The 19,374-nt window shown below is 41.6% G+C and overlaps 1 protein-coding gene across 1 annotated transcript in view; it reads left to right on the top strand.

Moving 5' to 3' along the window:
• LOC117410233 (Fc receptor-like protein 5) overlaps positions 1 to 5,106 on the top strand; it is a 48,757-nt gene extending 43,651 nt beyond the window's left edge. The window contains exons 5-9 of the mRNA XM_059018354.1: positions 629 to 892; positions 3,093 to 3,368; positions 3,821 to 3,922; positions 4,176 to 4,206; positions 4,679 to 5,106. Of these exons, the coding sequence (XP_058874337.1) occupies positions 629 to 892; positions 3,093 to 3,368; positions 3,821 to 3,922; positions 4,176 to 4,206; positions 4,679 to 4,763 (758 nt within the window). The 3' untranslated portion in view covers positions 4,764 to 5,106. The remainder of the gene's footprint in view (positions 1 to 628; positions 893 to 3,092; positions 3,369 to 3,820; positions 3,923 to 4,175; positions 4,207 to 4,678) is intronic.
• Positions 5,107 to 19,374: the final 14,268 nt, after the last annotated feature.

The following is a 19,374-nucleotide window of genomic DNA, read 5'->3' as shown; positions in this document are numbered from 1 at the left end:
GAGAAAGTGGATGAGGAGGGAGAGATGGTGAGAGTGTAGTGGTGGTGATGCAGGTGTGTTTGTGTAAAACTGTCAGTTCCCTCCAGTCAGTGGTCAATCCTGACCCGTCTCTCAGCCCTGCTGATCTGAACTCCTTCTGTCTTTTCAGATGAATGGGTGATCCTGCAGACTCCTCAATCCTGACTCATCTCTCAGCCCTGCTGATCTGAACTCCTTCTGTCTTTTCAGATGAATGGGTGATCCTGCAGACTCCTCAATCCTGACCCGTCTCTCAGCCCTGCTGATCTGAACTCCTTCTGTCTTTTCAGATGAATGGGTGATCCTGCAGACTCCTCAATCCTGACCCGTCTCTCAGCCCTGCTGATCTGAACTCCTTCTGTCTTTTCAGATGAATGGGTGATCCTGCAGACTCCTCAATCCTGACCCATCTCTCAGCCCTGCTGATCTGAACTCCTTCTGTCTTTTCAGATGAATGGGTGATCCTGCAGACTCCTCAAGCCTGACCCGTCTCTCAGCCCTGCTGATCTGAACTCCTTCTGTCTTTTCAGATGAATGGGTGATCCTGCAGACTCCTCAATCCTGACTCATCTCTCAGCCCTGCTGATCTGAACTCCTTCTGTCTTTTCAGATGAATGGGTGATCCTGCAGACTCCCCCCCAGCCTGTGTTTGAGGGAGATGCTCTGACTCTGAAGTGTCGTGACCGCTATAATTATCATATTACCAAGGTTGTCTTTTATAAAGATAATAAAGAGTTACAGTCCCAGGCTGGCACAGAGCTGAGTGTGGCTCGTGTTTCAAAGAGTGACGAGGGGTCCTTCAAGTGCAGAGCGTGGTGGTGGAGCTCCTTCCATTACTCTGAGGGATATGCAGAGGTGCGGGTGTCAGTGGGAGGTAGGTTCATTCTAACATTACCCCTTCTCTTGTCTGTAATGTCTCTGTCTGTAATGTCGGGCAGCAGTGTGGACTAGTGGTTAGGCTCTGGACTCTTGACCGGAGGGTCGTGGGTTCAATCCCAAACGGGGGACACTGCTGCTGTACCCTTGTGCAAGGTTGTTTACCTAGATTGCTCCAGTAAAAACACAACTGTATAAATGGATAATTGTATGTAAAAATAATGTGATATCTTGTAACAATTGTAAGTTGCTCTGGATAAGGGTGTCTGCTAAGAAATTAATAATAATAAATTAATATTGAAGTCCAGTCCAGCTGTATTAATAAATGTCTTAATAATTTAAAGTGCTTAAATAAGAGCAGAGCTTTCTGATATGATAGCAAGGTCTTGTGTTCTGACAAGCTGTCTTGAAGCTGTAAGAATCCACAGCAGGCCATACCAAATATAGCAATATAGAGGCACAGGGTAAATATCAGTAATTAAGATCAAACCTTTTTCTCTAAACCGTTAATGAGAAACTTCCAATTACATGTTCTATATTTTTTCATGTTTGTCTGACCTTTTATGATGTTTACAATCATTCTGAGTTGAGTCATGCTGCTCCTCAAATACTGCATTTAAATCATTTTTATCAGTATTAAAATCCACCTGGCATTGTCTGTGCCTGTACAGACCTAGCAGTCCGCTCCTTCTGGGTGCTGGGTACATGGTGCTGTGACAGCACAACTCTGCCAGTCTCACCTTGTAAAGCATGAAGCAGTGAACATCACAAAAAGGGAAAGACAGAAAAACAAATACATTTACATTGGAAGCTACTTTATTTTTGTGTGCTGTTGCTAAAAACATTTGTTTACCATGATTGAGAAATTCCATCGTTAGACATTGCATAAATCTCCGTATCTCATAAAGAAAAACATAAAATAATACAGTCGCCAGAACTGCTTTCATCTGCTGTATCCTAAACATTTAAACAGACTGCTGGGCTGAATAAGGAGACACTTTCAACCTCTCTAAATGATGACAATAGCTTATGAATAAAATAGTAGAAACAGAAGTTAGTAACAGCACAAAGGCATCTGTATTTTTTTTTTTTTAATTATGGAATCTGAAACAAAAACACATTGGAAATGTGAAAAAACGGCAAGTTATCAAAAGTGCCCAGCCATTTAAAGTGGAGATATCAAAAACACAAGCCAAGTTTCAAGAAACCACTGGGGCAACCTTGCCCAGCACAAAGCAAATAGGCACAACTGTCAAAGCGGTGGGGGTTAAGGTTGCCCCAATTGTTTCCACGAACTTGGCTTGTGTTTTTCAGGCACAAGAAAAGCAGATCAAACACATGAAAAACACAAGCCAAGTTAGTAGAAACAATTGGGGCAACCTTGGCCCCCACCGCTTTGACAGTTGTGCCTATTTGCTTGGTGCTGGCCAAGGTTGCCCCAATTGTTTCTTCTAACTTAGCTTGTGTTTTTGATACAAGTTAGAATACTGTGGGTTAGAATACCACCCATTCACTAATCTAATACCACCCATTCACTAAACTAATTCCACCCATTCACTAAACTAATTCCACCCATTCACTAAACTATACCACCCATTCACTAAACTAATACCACCCATTCACTAAACTAATTCCACCCATTCACTAAACTATACCACCCATTGACTAATCTAATACCACCCATTCGCTAAACTAATACCACCCATTCGCTAAACTAATACCACCCATTCACTAAACTAATACCACCCATTCACTAAACGAATGTTTCTCTCCATTGTCGGCCTGTTGCTTTATCCAAATCAAATCAGTCTCATAAATAACAAATATAAAGTGTGCAGGAAATGTCTCATTCATGGTATAAGCAAGATTATGCACTGAATCTTTATTGTGTCTGAGAATGATCCCACCCGTGATCCAGAGGTCTCAAACACATCTTAAATAAGCAACGTGCCTCAGGAGGTTATCAGCTGCCGGCTCATATGTGGGATTACTCTTAGCACACAATGAACATTCAGTACATAATCTCTCTGTTTGGCTGTTAAAGGCATGTCTCTCATTGTTGTGACAGACAAACTATTCATTTGTGTATCTATAACCACAATGTCAGTCCTTAAGGCTGCACTGTCTATAGCTGGAAGAGGTTTCACCTGGTTTGACTCTCCACAGACCCTCTCATTGTGTTCTTGTTGTCTTGTCAGAGCTGTTCTCTTGGGTGACTCTGACAGCCTCTCCAGGAGCCACAGTGAAGGAGGGAGAGGCTCTTAACCTGACCTGTGAGGCAGCAGTGAACAAAACCCCCCGCCCTCAACTCCACTACACCATTGTGAGAGACGGGGAGCCTGTGACTAACAGCACTGACTCTGCACTGTACAGCATAGCCAGCACTGAGAAGAGCCACACTGGGAGCTACACGTGTGCTGTGGAGTCACAGGGAGTGAAGAAGAGCAGCCAGGAGCTACACATTGAAGTGCAAAGTAAGATCAGAAACTTTTCATAACTGACTTGATGATTGAAAGTGATCTCATAGATTATAATAGGTATCATTATATTCCCAGTATAGAACCCTTAATAAACAGATCACAGAATTGCCAGCAATATCAACACATTGGATTGGAAACAAATACACTGTACAGTCACTGGTTCTATACTATATTCAGTAGTGTATGTTACCCACTAATGTTTTAGTTTTACATTAGGTTTAATTACATTTAAAATAAATTTACCCAAATTAGTGTTAATTGAGTGATTAAAATGATGGTTCAAATAAAATGCAGTTACAGCAGACAGCCATTGGAGTGACAGAGTGGCTGAAGGCTGTTCCTCTAGAGCGAGTGTGAGCAGGGTAATGTTCTTGAATCCCTATCAGCTCAGTCAAGGTGTATGGAAGTCACTAGCACGCACTCATACTGTGCCTTCCTTCCCCCAGCGTCCTGGCACAGCGCTGTTGCTATTGGCTACAGAGTGAGCTTCACTCTGATTCATTTCATTGTGTTCACTCTGCTGCTCCTTCAATACTGCAGGATCCAAGGTGAGACTCCCAGTCAGTGCACACATTTCACCTGGCCTGTCACAGCACACATGCAGGCTTCTTCCTGTGATTTCTACAGTGTGAATAGCACACCCCAGTCTTAGGGATAGTTCATTAAAAAAGAATGATTTCCTGATTAAATATACAGAGCTAATTTACAGTGTCCAAAATAAACATTTAGCAAGTTTATATAAACACATATAACACAATTATAAGAAACAAACTGAAATCAATCTGCGTATTTGTTTTCCAGGTTCCCTGTGTATTGCTGGTGGTACATCACGGTAAGACAGTATTGACCAGTATGTGTACAGACAGGGGGCAGCACTCGCTATCTCTACCTGTCATCATCCTTTACAGCACTGAAAATGGAGATGGAAACTTTATGATTCGCTCTTTAAGAATCCCTCTTGCAAACTCACCTTCACTTTGACCTGTGTCCTGAAATGCTGTATTGGGTTAATTTGGCTTTTTTGGTTTCCAGATGATAAAGATTCATAATCATTATTCTTTGATTCAAGTTCAATCCAGGGTATTAAAAAATAACCCTTTCATCAGTAATGTCACAAAGCTGCTGCCATCCTCAGAGTGTCTTTACAGTTGATACACAGCTGCTCCTTACCCTGAAATGCACTCTGTGATTTCAATGGGACTTGATTACTCTGAAGCCTAGAAGTGTCATCATCCTTTAAAGCTTCTGTTATTGCTGCAGTTAAACTCTGAGCCCTCCTTGTGTGTTTCTGACATCTGTCTCAGGAAAACCTCGGATCAGGATCAGGAGCAGTCAGCAGAGGGGACTGAGCTCTGCAGCCATGTGCAGCACACTGGAGTGTCGTACTGAAGATCAGCCTGAATGCAACAGTATTGCACTGTCCTGCTAGACCAGTCTGATGAGAATAGTATTGCACTGACCCATTGAAGATGTATCCATTGCTGGCTGTGCTCACTCATCTTTGTCTTGCTAAAGACCAGTCAGACTGCCATGTCTTAGGACTACTGCGAATATCTTTTCAACTAGCTGTAGTTTACATAAAATTACCATAGACTGGAGTATTGTCTAAGAATGTATTGCTTATTGATTGATTACATTTTTTTGATTTAATTGATGGATTGCATTATTTAACGTTATGAAGTGCATTACTTAACAATGACTCTATTCATAAGCTATTCTGTAGTGAATAAACTGCTTTACTCTACTAGTGTTTTATAGTATTATTATAATAGGGGTAGCTGCACCTCTTAATTGCAGTGATGGTATCCCCGAGGGTCTCACCTTGTAAAGGCATGGCTGCGTGGGGTGCAGGGTGACTCATACAACATGGTTGTCTCCCAGTAAATGCCTCCTCTCCATTCTCAGCCACAGGGAGGTGCTGGGGTCCCTCAGCCAGCTCTCATACCTCTCCATCATCTTCTTCTTCAAAAATGTGTGTACCCCAGTACCTGTTCTGGCCTGAGTCCGTGGAGGCGCTGTATCCCACCCAGACACCACGTGTGACAGGACGGCTTGGCCGTGACGTCCCCGGACCAGGAGGTTGACACACACACACACACAGACACGCACACGCTCAAGCACACACTCACGCACAAACGCACGCACGCACACACACACACACACACACAGGTACTGACAGTTGAAGTGCTGGTGCGCATATTCATTGAATTAAATAAAACAAAAAGGATAGACAATAAAAACTAAGAGCAAAATAAATAGGTGTAACAAAACAAATCTGGAACACAAAAATAATACCTCCACCAAAAACAAGGACCGGGCCGGTCTTTCCAGCACACGTAGCAATTGTTTACTTTCTTTCAATTTCTTTCTCCCATCTCTCGCTCACTCTCTCTCCTTTAGCAAACACTGTCCTCTGCAGATTAGTAATAAATTAATCAATCTGGAGAGGACCACATTCTGCATGAGTGTTTTTAATCCAATTTATCCAGCCAATTTATCAATAATCACCAGCTGCCGACCACGCATTCTCACAAGCTGCTAACATCACCTCTGCCAGAACATAAGAACATAAGAAAGTTTCCAAACGAGAGGAGGCCATTCAGCCCATCTTGCTTGTTTGCTTGTTAGTAGCTTATTGATCCCAGAATCTCATCAAGCAGCTTCTTGAAGGATCCCAGGGTGTCAGCTTCAACAACATTACTGGGGAGTTGGTTCCAGACCCTCACAATTCTCTGTGTAAAAAAGTGCCTCCTATTTTCTGTTCTGAATTCCCCTTTATCTAATATCCATTTGTGACCCCTGATCCTTGTTTCTTTTTTCAGGTCAAAAAATTCCCCTGGGTCGACATTGTCTATACCTTTTAGGATTTTGAATGTTTGAATCAGATCGCCGCGTAGTCTTCTTTGTTCAAGACTGAATAGATTCAAATCTTTTAGCCTGTCTGCATACGACATGCCTTTTAAACCCAGGATAATTCTGGTTGCTCTTCTTTGCACTCTTTCTAGAGCAGCAATATCCTTTTTGTAACGAGGTGACCAGAACTGTACAATAATACATTACATTACATCACCTGCTCTCAAACCCCAAACAATACATTTCAAATCACTCAATACATCCAACCCAACAATATATTTATCTGCAGGGCTTTGCAAAGCAAGTGAATCTGAATTACATGATACTTTATTTGGCATGCAGTTAGTACAGTGAAGGGAGTGGGTCTGTATGACGTGCCTGCGCTACTTGCTAGGAGTAATGCTGAACTTGAGGAAGTGCTGTGGCAGCGTAAGGGAGCATGGGCGGAACACAAGCATGACTGTGGGAGGGTTTCAAATATGGAAATACAGATTAAGGGCAGGGATCTGCATGCCCAGAGGCAGTACGGATATCCTATTGAAGCTGAAGCAGCTGTGGGTGTGGTAGTAAAGTCACTACTGGAACAAGGCGTTTTACAACCTTGTGTTTCTTCAGTCAATTCACCCACATGGCCAGTAAAGAGTGGCCATCTCCCAAATTAATTAATTTGTTTGTAATCGGGAGATGGTCACCTGCATAACAGCCTGCAGCTCTCTGCACTCTGGGTGGGTTGTTCAGAGGAGAGAACTGAGCAAGGCAGAGAAGTTTAAAAGTAAAACTTGAACCTTTTATTTCGCTCTGTGAGCAAAGTGTTTTTGGTACAACTTTTTATTTTATTTTTGTTTGTTAAAATAAAACTGCACCGTACCTGCAGCGTAATTTCAAATCTGAAATCAAAACAGGAATAACTTTTACCAATCAAGAGGTACAGCTGTTTTAGTAACCGCACCAACTCAATTCTCTCTAACTTTTTATAAACAACTGCCATTTTGACCGCTTTCCCAACAAGTTAGACAAAAAGTTAGAGGGTATGACATCTTCCTCTACTTCTCAGCTATTCAAATATGAAATCAAAACAGGAATAGCGTCTACCAATCAAGAAGTACAGCTGTTTTAGTAACCACATCAACTTCAGCCGGCTTCTTCCCTCTGTTGAATTAACTGTCATAGAACTTTGGGAAATTTCAAATTCTAGCACATTCCAAGCATGAGACAATTAGTAAACAAGGTGACTTTTGACACAAATCAGCTACTTTGACCACTTTCCCAATAAAGCAAGCCCCACAACTTGACTTGTAAAGTTACATCTAGTTTCATGTAATAATCATTTCAGGTTTGTTTTCATGATCACTTGGGGTAAGAGCATGTGCATTAGACAGCTTGACTTCACTTGAATAGGATAAGGAATGGCGCTAGGACCAGAAATACACTCGCTACAGTTTTCCATGCAAATGTCGAATACAATTTCGCAGCGAGAAAAAACTAAAACCACCTCTGTCGAGCAAACTCATGTGAGTAACAAGTCGAATAAAACAGTTTTCCATACCGTTTATGGGGCAGATTTGCGTGTGCGTATAGCATGTTAAAAATAGCTTATAACTTCTAAGAGGTGCAGCTCCCCCTAGTGGGCACAAGTAAAGACGCAGTGTAAAAATACAAGTTATTGACACTGTCTTATTGTCTGTTAATAGAATACTGCAGAAGCAATGCTGAGGGATCAGGATACTGCAGCCAAGACCTACTGATACTATTCTTCTGCAAGTTATACACAGTCATGTGCAAATGTATTAGAACACCTCAAGATTTGCCATTTATATCCTTTATATACCTGCCTGCATGAAAACCTCTGGGTGTGAGAATTTCAATTTCAGTGATATAGAAACAATAGGCACTCGTGTGAAAATGTTAGACCACTTTGTGCTTTAATTAGGTATCTAAACAACGTCTCGTGCATTTTACCATTTGTGGCTGTGTGTTCCTTTTGTCTTTTTATTTTAAATTAATTGCATGTGTGGCCTATTAAAGTCATCATCGCTAATTTGTCTATTGACAATTTTCCAAAGTTTTCAGTTCCAGTGGTTTGATTTCATATGCACAACAAATCAAAACTACAGAAGCAATGGGGTGTTCTAATACATGTGCACACTGCTGTATATCTCAAATTTCTCATAAACCTGGAATTAGGCATTTTAAGTTGATTTCTGTATTTTCATTTTGCCTGAGTGGGCCAAATTGTAAATGTAAAGTTAATTGAATATTAACAAACAAAACCAAACAAGGTGCAATTGAAAAGGATAGTGCAGCCCCTAGTGGATAATAGCACTGTTCAGTATCAATACGTGACAATTAAATACCCCCCCAACGTTATGCTAATACAAGTCAAATTATTATTATTATTATTATTATTATTATTATTATTATTTATTTCTTAGCAGACGCCCTTATCCAGGGCGACTTACAATTGTTACAAGATATCACATTATTTTTACATACAATTGCATTATACAATATGTTCACAGATTGTATGTGACAGATTGTGTGACCATTGATGTCTACAGTGGTACTGTAAGTCACTCATAAGAAAGTTTACAAACGAGAGGCCATTTGGCCCATCTTGCTCGTTTGGTTGTTAGTAACTTATTATTATTATTAGTTTATTTAGCAGACGCCTTTATCCAAGGTGACTTACAGAGACTAGGGTGTGTGAACTATGCATCAGCTGTAGAGTCACTTACAATTACGTCTCTCCCGAAAGACGGAGCACAAGGAGGTTAAGTGACTTGCTCAGGGTCACACAATGAGTCAGTGGTTGAGGTGGGATTTGAACCGGGGACCTCCTCGTTACAAGCCCCTTTTCTTTAACCACTGGACCACACAGCCTCCTTGTATGGCCAGTATGGCCAATTCAAAGGGGAGGGAATCTCCCCAAAACTTTGTGTTTGAAAAGCTAAGCTACCGCCATGGGGTAAAAATGGTGACGGAGGGGTTTACCTCGTTGGAACAGTGTGTGCTAGCTTTAGGTAATGTGGTTGGGTGTGAGCGTATCGTGTCTGCGTCTCGAATGAATGGAGCAATTGTTGCTTTTTTATGTGATACCAGTCTTGTTGCAAAGGCTGTTGAAAAAGGCATTGTTGAATTAAATAAAACAAAAAGGATAGACAATAAAAACTAAGAGCAAAATAAATAGGTGTAACAAAACAAATCTGGAACACAAAAATAATACCTCCACCAAAAACAAGGACCGGGCCGGTCTTTCCAGCACACGTAGCAATTGTTTACTTTCTTTCAATTTCTTTCTCCCATCTCTCGCTCACTCTCTCTCCTTTAGCAAACACTGTCCTCTGCAGATTAGTAATAAATTAATCAATCTGGAGAGGACCACATTCTGCATGAGTGTTTTTAATCCAATTTATCCAGCCAATTTATCAATAATCACCAGCTGCCGACCACGCATTCTCACAAGCTGCTAACATCACCTCTGCCAGAACATAAGAACATAAGAAAGTTTCCAAACGAGAGGAGGCCATTCAGCCCATCTTGCTTGTTTGCTTGTTAGTAGCTTATTGATCCCAGAATCTCATCAAGCAGCTTCTTGAAGGATCCCAGGGTGTCAGCTTCAACAACATTACTGGGGAGTTGGTTCCAGACCCTCACAATTCTCTGTGTAAAAAAGTGCCTCCTATTTTCTGTTCTGAATTCCCCTTTATCTAATATCCATTTGTGACCCCTGATCCTTGTTTCTTTTTTCAGGTCAAAAAATTCCCCTGGGTCGACATTGTCTATACCTTTTAGGATTTTGAATGTTTGAATCAGATCGCCGCGTAGTCTTCTTTGTTCAAGACTGAATAGATTCAAATCTTTTAGCCTGTCTGCATACGACATGCCTTTTAAACCCAGGATAATTCTGGTTGCTCTTCTTTGCACTCTTTCTAGAGCAGCAATATCCTTTTTGTAACGAGGTGACCAGAACTGTACAATAATACATTACATTACATCACCTGCTCTCAAACCCCAAACAATACATTTCAAATCACTCAATACATCCAACCCAACAATATATTTATCTGCAGGGCTTTGCAAAGCAAGTGAATCTGAATTACATGATACTTTATTTGGCATGCAGTTAGTACAGTGAAGGGAGTGGGTCTGTATGACGTGCCTGCGCTACTTGCTAGGAGTAATGCTGAACTTGAGGAAGTGCTGTGGCAGCGTAAGGGAGCATGGGCGGAACACAAGCATGACTGTGGGAGGGTTTCAAATATGGAAATACAGATTAAGGGCAGGGATCTGCATGCCCAGAGGCAGTACGGATATCCTATTGAAGCTGAAGCAGCTGTGGGTGTGGTAGTAAAGTCACTACTGGAACAAGGCGTTTTACAACCTTGTGTTTCTTCAGTCAATTCACCCACATGGCCAGTAAAGAGTGGCCATCTCCCAAATTAATTAATTTGTTTGTAATCGGGAGATGGTCACCTGCATAACAGCCTGCAGCTCTCTGCACTCTGGGTGGGTTGTTCAGAGGAGAGAACTGAGCAAGGCAGAGAAGTTTAAAAGTAAAACTTGAACCTTTTATTTCGCTCTGTGAGCAAAGTGTTTTTGGTACAACTTTTTATTTTATTTTTGTTTGTTAAAATAAAACTGCACCGTACCTGCAGCGTAATTTCAAATCTGAAATCAAAACAGGAATAACTTTTACCAATCAAGAGGTACAGCTGTTTTAGTAACCGCACCAACTCAATTCTCTCTAACTTTTTATAAACAACTGCCATTTTGACCGCTTTCCCAACAAGTTAGACAAAAAGTTAGAGGGTATGACATCTTCCTCTACTTCTCAGCTATTCAAATATGAAATCAAAACAGGAATAGCGTCTACCAATCAAGAAGTACAGCTGTTTTAGTAACCACATCAACTTCAGCCGGCTTCTTCCCTCTGTTGAATTAACTGTCATAGAACTTTGGGAAATTTCAAATTCTAGCACATTCCAAGCATGAGACAATTAGTAAACAAGGTGACTTTTGACACAAATCAGCTACTTTGACCACTTTCCCAATAAAGCAAGCCCCACAACTTGACTTGTAAAGTTACATCTAGTTTCATGTAATAATCATTTCAGGTTTGTTTTCATGATCACTTGGGGTAAGAGCATGTGCATTAGACAGCTTGACTTCACTTGAATAGGATAAGGAATGGCGCTAGGACCAGAAATACACTCGCTACAGTTTTCCATGCAAATGTCGAATACAATTTCGCAGCGAGAAAAAACTAAAACCACCTCTGTCGAGCAAACTCATGTGAGTAACAAGTCGAATAAAACAGTTTTCCATACCGTTTATGGGGCAGATTTGCGTGTGCGTATAGCATGTTAAAAATAGCTTATAACTTCTAAGAGGTGCAGCTCCCCCTAGTGGGCACAAGTAAAGACGCAGTGTAAAAATACAAGTTATTGACACTGTCTTATTGTCTGTTAATAGAATACTGCAGAAGCAATGCTGAGGGATCAGGATACTGCAGCCAAGACCTACTGATACTATTCTTCTGCAAGTTATACACAGTCATGTGCAAATGTATTAGAACACCTCAAGATTTGCCATTTATATCCTTTATATACCTGCCTGCATGAAAACCTCTGGGTGTGAGAATTTCAATTTCAGTGATATAGAAACAATAGGCACTCGTGTGAAAATGTTAGACCACTTTGTGCTTTAATTAGGTATCTAAACAACGTCTCGTGCATTTTACCATTTGTGGCTGTGTGTTCCTTTTGTCTTTTTATTTTAAATTAATTGCATGTGTGGCCTATTAAAGTCATCATCGCTAATTTGTCTATTGACAATTTTCCAAAGTTTTCAGTTCCAGTGGTTTGATTTCATATGCACAACAAATCAAAACTACAGAAGCAATGGGGTGTTCTAATACATGTGCACACTGCTGTATATCTCAAATTTCTCATAAACCTGGAATTAGGCATTTTAAGTTGATTTCTGTATTTTCATTTTGCCTGAGTGGGCCAAATTGTAAATGTAAAGTTAATTGAATATTAACAAACAAAACCAAACAAGGTGCAATTGAAAAGGATAGTGCAGCCCCTAGTGGATAATAGCACTGTTCAGTATCAATACGTGACAATTAAATACCCCCCCAACGTTATGCTAATACAAGTCAAATTATTATTATTATTATTATTATTATTATTATTATTATTTATTTCTTAGCAGACGCCCTTATCCAGGGCGACTTACAATTGTTACAAGATATCACATTATTTTTACATACAATTGCATTATACAATATGTTCACAGATTGTATGTGACAGATTGTGTGACCATTGATGTCTACAGTGGTACTGTAAGTCACTCATAAGAAAGTTTACAAACGAGAGGCCATTTGGCCCATCTTGCTCGTTTGGTTGTTAGTAACTTATTATTATTATTAGTTTATTTAGCAGACGCCTTTATCCAAGGTGACTTACAGAGACTAGGGTGTGTGAACTATGCATCAGCTGTAGAGTCACTTACAATTACGTCTCTCCCGAAAGACGGAGCACAAGGAGGTTAAGTGACTTGCTCAGGGTCACACAATGAGTCAGTGGTTGAGGTGGGATTTGAACCGGGGACCTCCTCGTTACAAGCCCCTTTTCTTTAACCACTGGACCACACAGCCTCCTTGTATGGCCAGTATGGCCAATTCAAAGGGGAGGGAATCTCCCCAAAACTTTGTGTTTGAAAAGCTAAGCTACCGCCATGGGGTAAAAATGGTGACGGAGGGGTTTACCTCGTTGGAACAGTGTGTGCTAGCTTTAGGTAATGTGGTTGGGTGTGAGCGTATCGTGTCTGCGTCTCGAATGAATGGAGCAATTGTTGCTTTTTTATGTGATACCAGTCTTGTTGCAAAGGCTGTTGAAAAAGGCATTGTTGTAAATGATACTTTTGTTGCGGTTACACCGCTGTATGTACCGCCCGAAGAGTCATTCTTTCGAATGTCCCTCCGTTTCTAAAAAATGATTTAATTGAGCGTGCGCTTTCCCGGTATGGTAAAGTTGTATCCAGCCCCAAGAGAATACCGATTGGCTGCAAATCCCCGCAGCTAAAGCATATAGTGTCGTTCCGAAGACATGTCAATATGATTTTTAATGACGTGAATCAGGAACTGAACGTTGCACTTAAATTCAAGGCAGATGATATTGAGTATGTCATTTTTGCCAGTACTGGTGTACGATGTTTTCACTGTAAGAATGAGGGACACATTGTTAAGAACTGTCCTGAGAAAGGAGGTAATGCGGGCGAGGAGAATGAGGGTGAGCAAGGGGAGAGAGAAGAAGCTGGGCAGCCGGAGGAGCGTGGAGCTGAGAGCGGTTCCGTGGTTTCTGAAACCCCGGCTAAAGAGGGAAGTAAGGCGCAGGACACAGTGCAGGATAGCGGGAGTCTGAATCGGGACAGCAATGCTGAGGAGAGTGTGAGTGAGTCTGCCGGGGATGAAAAACCTGGGGCTTACTGACACTAATACTGGTGAGACTTCCACACTGGCTGCAGCTGCTGCAGCAAGCCTCAGTGAGGAACAGAAAAGTAGCGATCAGATTGAGAAAGGAGGTGTCTCTGCTGAGCCAGAAATGGAGACTCAGGTAGAGAAAGACGAACTGACAGAAACTGAGAGAGACGATAAGAGTCTGAGAATGGAGCGTAGTGAGGAGCAGGAAGCGAGTGGCGGGGCGTTTCATTTTAAAGTCCCAAGAAAGAAGAGGCAGAGAAAAGTGACTGCAGATGTCGTCACTAAGAAAAAAGCAAATTACACGGATGATGGTTCAAGTGTATCCGATAGCTCTCAACCTGAAAAATGCCGCGAGAGCACACCGTGGAGTGTTCGCATCGCCTGCAAGGATCCTGAGCAGAGCTCGGAGTTTGACAGTGAGGAGGAGGGGAGCCTGACTGACTGTTCCCTGACGGCAGAGCCCCCTTACACTGAGGCTGGTTACAGCGTGGGCAGTATTAAAACGTTTTTAGAACTTACTAAAGGTAGGAGGGGGGTCAACGTTGAAGACCATTTTCCAAACATTAAAATGTTTTTGCTGTCAGCACGTTTTTTGCTACAGAAATCTTCAGGCTCCGATCTTTCTGAGCAGGAGCGCTGGCGTCTAAAGAACTTAATTGCAAAGGTTAATAAGCAGTCTAAAACTGCTTAAAATAGTTGACAGTTTTTTTTAATTTTCTTCTCCCATGGATAAGTGGTTTCTTTCCTTCTTTCTTGTTTGTATCTTTCTATCTCTCCCTAACATGAGCTCTCTTAAGATTGGGTCATTAAATATAAACGGGTGTAGGGATGATTTAAAGAGAGCAGCGTTTTTTGAGTATCTGGGGCAGAAAGATTTGAAAGTAATTTTGTTGCAAGAGACACACACTGATTCTAGGACAAATAGACTGGGCCAGGGATTGGAAGTGGGAGACTTTTTTTAGTCACGGATCTAGTGTGAGTGCTGGGGTGGCAGTCCTTTTTTCAAAAGACTTTAAACCAGATTCTTATGATGTCACTGAGGTAGTGAAGGGGCGGTTACTTAAAGTGCAAGCGATAGTCGGTGAACTCTCGCTTGTCTTTATTAATATTTACGCACCAAATGAGGACAGAGAACGGATTGCTTTCTTTCAGATTTTAGATACAGTTCTGAACGGTTGTGGAAGTGAGGAAGTCCTGTTTTTAGCCGGTGATTATAACTGCACTGTACATTGTTTAGATGATCGAAATCATCCTGAGCCGCACCAACAGTCTGCCAAAGAACTTTTAATGATTTTAAATAAGCACGGCTTGTCTGACGTGTGGAAAGAATTCAATGACACAAATAGACAGTACACATGGGTCAAAGTGTGTGAAAAAACGATCTCTTTAGCGAGATTAGACCGTTTTTATACTTTTAAGCAGCATTTTAGCCTGTTTACCAAGTGTTTTATTTCTCCCAACGGTCTTTCTGATCACAGTCTTTTAACAGTCAATGTTTTATTGCCTTCCCAAATGACAAAACGTTCTTACTGGCATTTTAACATTCAGCTGCTGAAAGATACACATTTTAAGGAATGTCTGACTTTTCTATGGAACAGGTGGAGAGAGCAGAAATCTGCTTTTACTTCTCTGGCTCAGTGGTGGGATGTGGGGAAGGTGCAGGTCAGGTTGTTCTGTCAGCAGTACACGCTAATGCCACAAAGAGGATGACTGAAACTCTGGAAGAGCTGGAGAGAGACATGTTAGAGCTTCAGGGAGCTCTACAGTCCAATCCCAATAGTAGGACGATTCAAGACCTCAAAAATAAAAAAAACAGCAGCTGGCTGAGCTGCTGAATGTCAAAGTGCAGGGGGCGCTGCTGAGGTCTAGAGTGCAATACCTTGCAGAGGTGGATGGGCCAACACAGTTGAGGGAGTTGAGGGAGCCCAGAAAGATCCGGCAATGTGCTGTGGACTTCTACACAAAGCTGTTCACAGCGGAAGCTGAAGGACAGCCGGAGGAGACACAGTGCTTCTTGGAGACTCTGCCAAAGATCTCTGAAGAGGAGAAAGGTTTTCTAGACAAACCTCTAACAGTACAGGAGCTCTCTGACGCCCTCATGGGGCTAAAGGGCAGCAGTGTAGAGTAGTGGTTAGGGCTCTGGACTCTTGACCGGAGGGTTGTGGGTTCAATCCCAGGTGGGAGACACTGCTGCTGTACCCTTGAGCAAGGTACTTTACCTAGATTGCTCCAGTAAAAACTATATAAATGGGTAATTGTATGTAAAAATAATGTGTAAAAAATAATGTAAAAATTGTAACTCGCCCTGGATAAGGGCGTCTGCTAAGAAATGAATAATAATAATAATAATAATAATAATAATAATAATAATAATAATAATAATAATAATAAACAGAAGAAAAACTCCAGGACTGGATGGACTACCTGTCGAGTCTTTCTGGACTTTGCTTGGGAAAGATCTACGCAGAAAGTCTGGAGAAAGGGGAGCTGCCATTGAATTGTAGGAGGGCAGTGATATATTTGCTGCCAAAAAAAAGGGGACTTGTGCCATATCAAAAACTGGAGGCCTGTGTCGTTGTTGGCCTCTGATTACAAAATAATATCGAAAGCCCTCGGTAATAGGTTGAGCACTGTAATGGGAAATATTATTTATCCTGACCAAACTTACTGTGTGCCCAGTAGAAGCATTTTTGACCGTATTTTTTTAATTCGAGACACATTGGCTGCCTCTGAGCTCTTCAGTTTCCCTGCTGGGCTTATCTCTCTTGATCAGGAGAAAGCCTTTGACAGAGTCAATCACAAGTACTTATGGAAGGTATTTGAAGCCTTTGGATTTGGCCTGGGATTTATATCCCACATATAGTTCCTGACATTTTCATTCTGCTGAAGATCAACGGGGAGCTGAGTGCACCTTTCCCAGTTCACAGGGGTATCAGACAAGGCTGCCCTCTCTGGGGAATGCTCTATTCCCTGTCCATCAAACCCTGTATTTGCAGGGTCAGGCATGTTCTAACAGGGCTCTCTATCCCAGGTAGTCCTTCTCAGCCCATAAAAGTATCTGACTATGCAGATGACATCTCAGTTTTTATAACCAGCCAAGCAGATGTTGATAAACTCTGTGACAGTCAACAGCTTATTGAAAGAGTCTCATCTGCTAGAATTAATTGGTTGAAGAGTGGGGCTTTCTTACTTGGGAAATGGACAAAGCCTGGGCCTCCAGTGTTGCCTGGTGGATTGCTCTGGAGCAGGGAAGAGTTTAAACACCTAGGGGTATTTTTGGGAGGTGCGAGAGCAGCTGAGAGGAATTTGGGAGGGAGTGTTGGAGGCAATACGGGGGCATTTGCAGAGGTGGCGCTGGGTTTTGCCACAGCTCTCGTATAGGGGCAGAGTTTTAATAATAAACAACTTGGCTGCTTCCATGCTCTGGCACAAGTGCATATGTGTAGAACCTGACCAGGTGTTTTTAAAAAAAAATCCAGAGTTTAGTTTTTTTCTGGGATGGACTGCATTGGCTAAGGCAAAGCATATTGTACCTACCTCTGGATGAAGGGGGTCAGGGATTGATGGACCTGTCCAGCAGGATTGCTGCTTTTAGACTGCAGGCTGTCCAAAAAATGCTCCATAGAAGTGAGAAGCCAACCTGGGTTGACGTGGCTTTACTCTTCTTTCGTCAAGTTGGAGGGCTGGGTCTTGGGAAGCATATTTTCTTTTTAGACACTGCTCTGTTTGTTTGCTCCAAACTACCAGCCTACTATCTGAGTGTGTTGAAAGCATGGCAGAGTCTGAGGGTGGGTCTGGATGAAGAAGCTTTAGATTTTTACTTACTTTTGGAGAGACCGCTGGTTTTTAATCCTCTTTTTAAAGTAGAAATGTTAAAATCGCAGGCTTTTACAAATGTAACGATAAAGGCAGGGGTCATGAAGTTACGCCATGTTTTAGATCTGGAGAGTTTTAATTGGAGAAGTCCACAGAGTTTGTCTTTAACCTTGGGGTTGCGGTCTGTGAGGGTAGCTGGGTTGCTGCTTTCCCAGATTCATGCAGTGTTATCAAATGCACAGAATGAGACTCTAAGAAAGGGCTTTACTAACTGTATCTCTTTCCCCTGTGAAACACCTTTCCCCCTCATACAGATCTCCCCAGCTATCAGCCGAGACACGGGAGACAAAGGGCATTTATTTAAAATCGAGAACTTGACAGATCTCCCCCTGTCATACACATTGTATGAATTATGTGTAAAGCTAAGACACGAGAAGCAATTACAGGGCCTTCCAGATACATCTTGGAGAGAGCGGTTGGAGGTGGAAGAGCAGGTCAGGCCGGCTTGGAGAAGCCTCTATAAACCCCCCCCCCCCTATCAAAGAGGCTGGGAGATCTACAGTGGAGACTCTTACACACGATTCTCGCTGTTAATGCCTACCTCTGCATACTAGACCCAATGGTATCTGACATGTCCATTTTGTTTACAAAGAGAGACTGTCTTTCATAGTTTTATCTTTTGTAATTTAACCACAATAAGCATTTATAAGAAACTTGTATGTACAATTGACATGTACATTCACAGCTGTATGCAGTGGTTTATATATACAATTGACATGTACATTCACAACTGTATGATGTGGTTTTCAGAGATTTGGGGGGTTGTTTGTTATAAACCCTCCAGTTGTGTTTTTCATTCCTTTTTTAATCATGTCCTTCATACAATTCATTCTTGACTGATAGCTTTACCTCTTTACAATGTGAACTCACAATGTTTTACCAAACCTATCTAGAATTGACCGTGCGCACTTGTGTGCATTAAGTATGGTTTGACTAGAATGTATTTTTCATTTAGTTTTTACCATACTGTGCTGTTGCAGTATATACTGCAGTACACTTCATAAAGGGGCAGTGCAGACTCCTCCACTAAGTGGTTTTCTAAAGATGATTGACTGGCATGTTTGGTATCAAACTGCTCAGCTCAATCTCCCCTTTTCAGAATCCCCTCTTGGCAGTTTAACAGGGGTACAGGGGCTGCATTCCAGTATTCAGGCTGAATCTAAACCCTGCCTGCCTTCACTTCCTCTCACTAACCACAGTCACTTATTCTCAGAAATAAACACAGAGCTGACTGACCGCAGAAAAGGAGAAGTTTGTTCTGTTTTTGAGATGACCTCTGCAGTGAACAGCACTGTGAGGTACACTTTCTATCTATATCACTATCACTTTTCCTACATCTTGTGAATCCTGTTTCTACACTGAGCCTGAATCCATCACCTGCTTTCACCAGTAAACCACGAAAATGAATCTGGTAATGCTCCTAAAATTGTTTTTAAATAGTTTAGAAGTAACGTATCTTTTGCTGAATGGTTAGTTTTCTAAATTATTTCCAATTCAAGTTTTCTGTCATTAATATTTAATTTATGAACTGGACTTTCAACATTCAGTTTATTCATTTGGTCTGGTTTGCTCGTGTCTTGTTTTGTTTCAAAGTCAGTACTGGCATTAATGTATTTGTCACCATTCCTTAACTAGTCATGTGTAAGTAAAAATTTTAATTGATACCCAGATTTGTTTATTTATTGATACAAGCAGGTGATGGCTACAGAAGTCAATGCTCAGTTCTTTTGATTATCAGTGTGTGATGGGGGTGTAATAGGTTCCCACTGTAATCCGCCCTCCCAA

The sequence above is a fragment of the Acipenser ruthenus genome, chromosome 59 (genome assembly GCF_902713425.1).
Source record: "Acipenser ruthenus chromosome 59, fAciRut3.2 maternal haplotype, whole genome shotgun sequence".
Classification (NCBI taxonomy): domain Eukaryota; kingdom Metazoa; phylum Chordata; class Actinopteri; order Acipenseriformes; family Acipenseridae; genus Acipenser; species Acipenser ruthenus.
The sequence above is the reverse complement of the archived record's forward strand: the minus strand, read 5'-3'. Positions and strand labels throughout refer to the sequence as shown.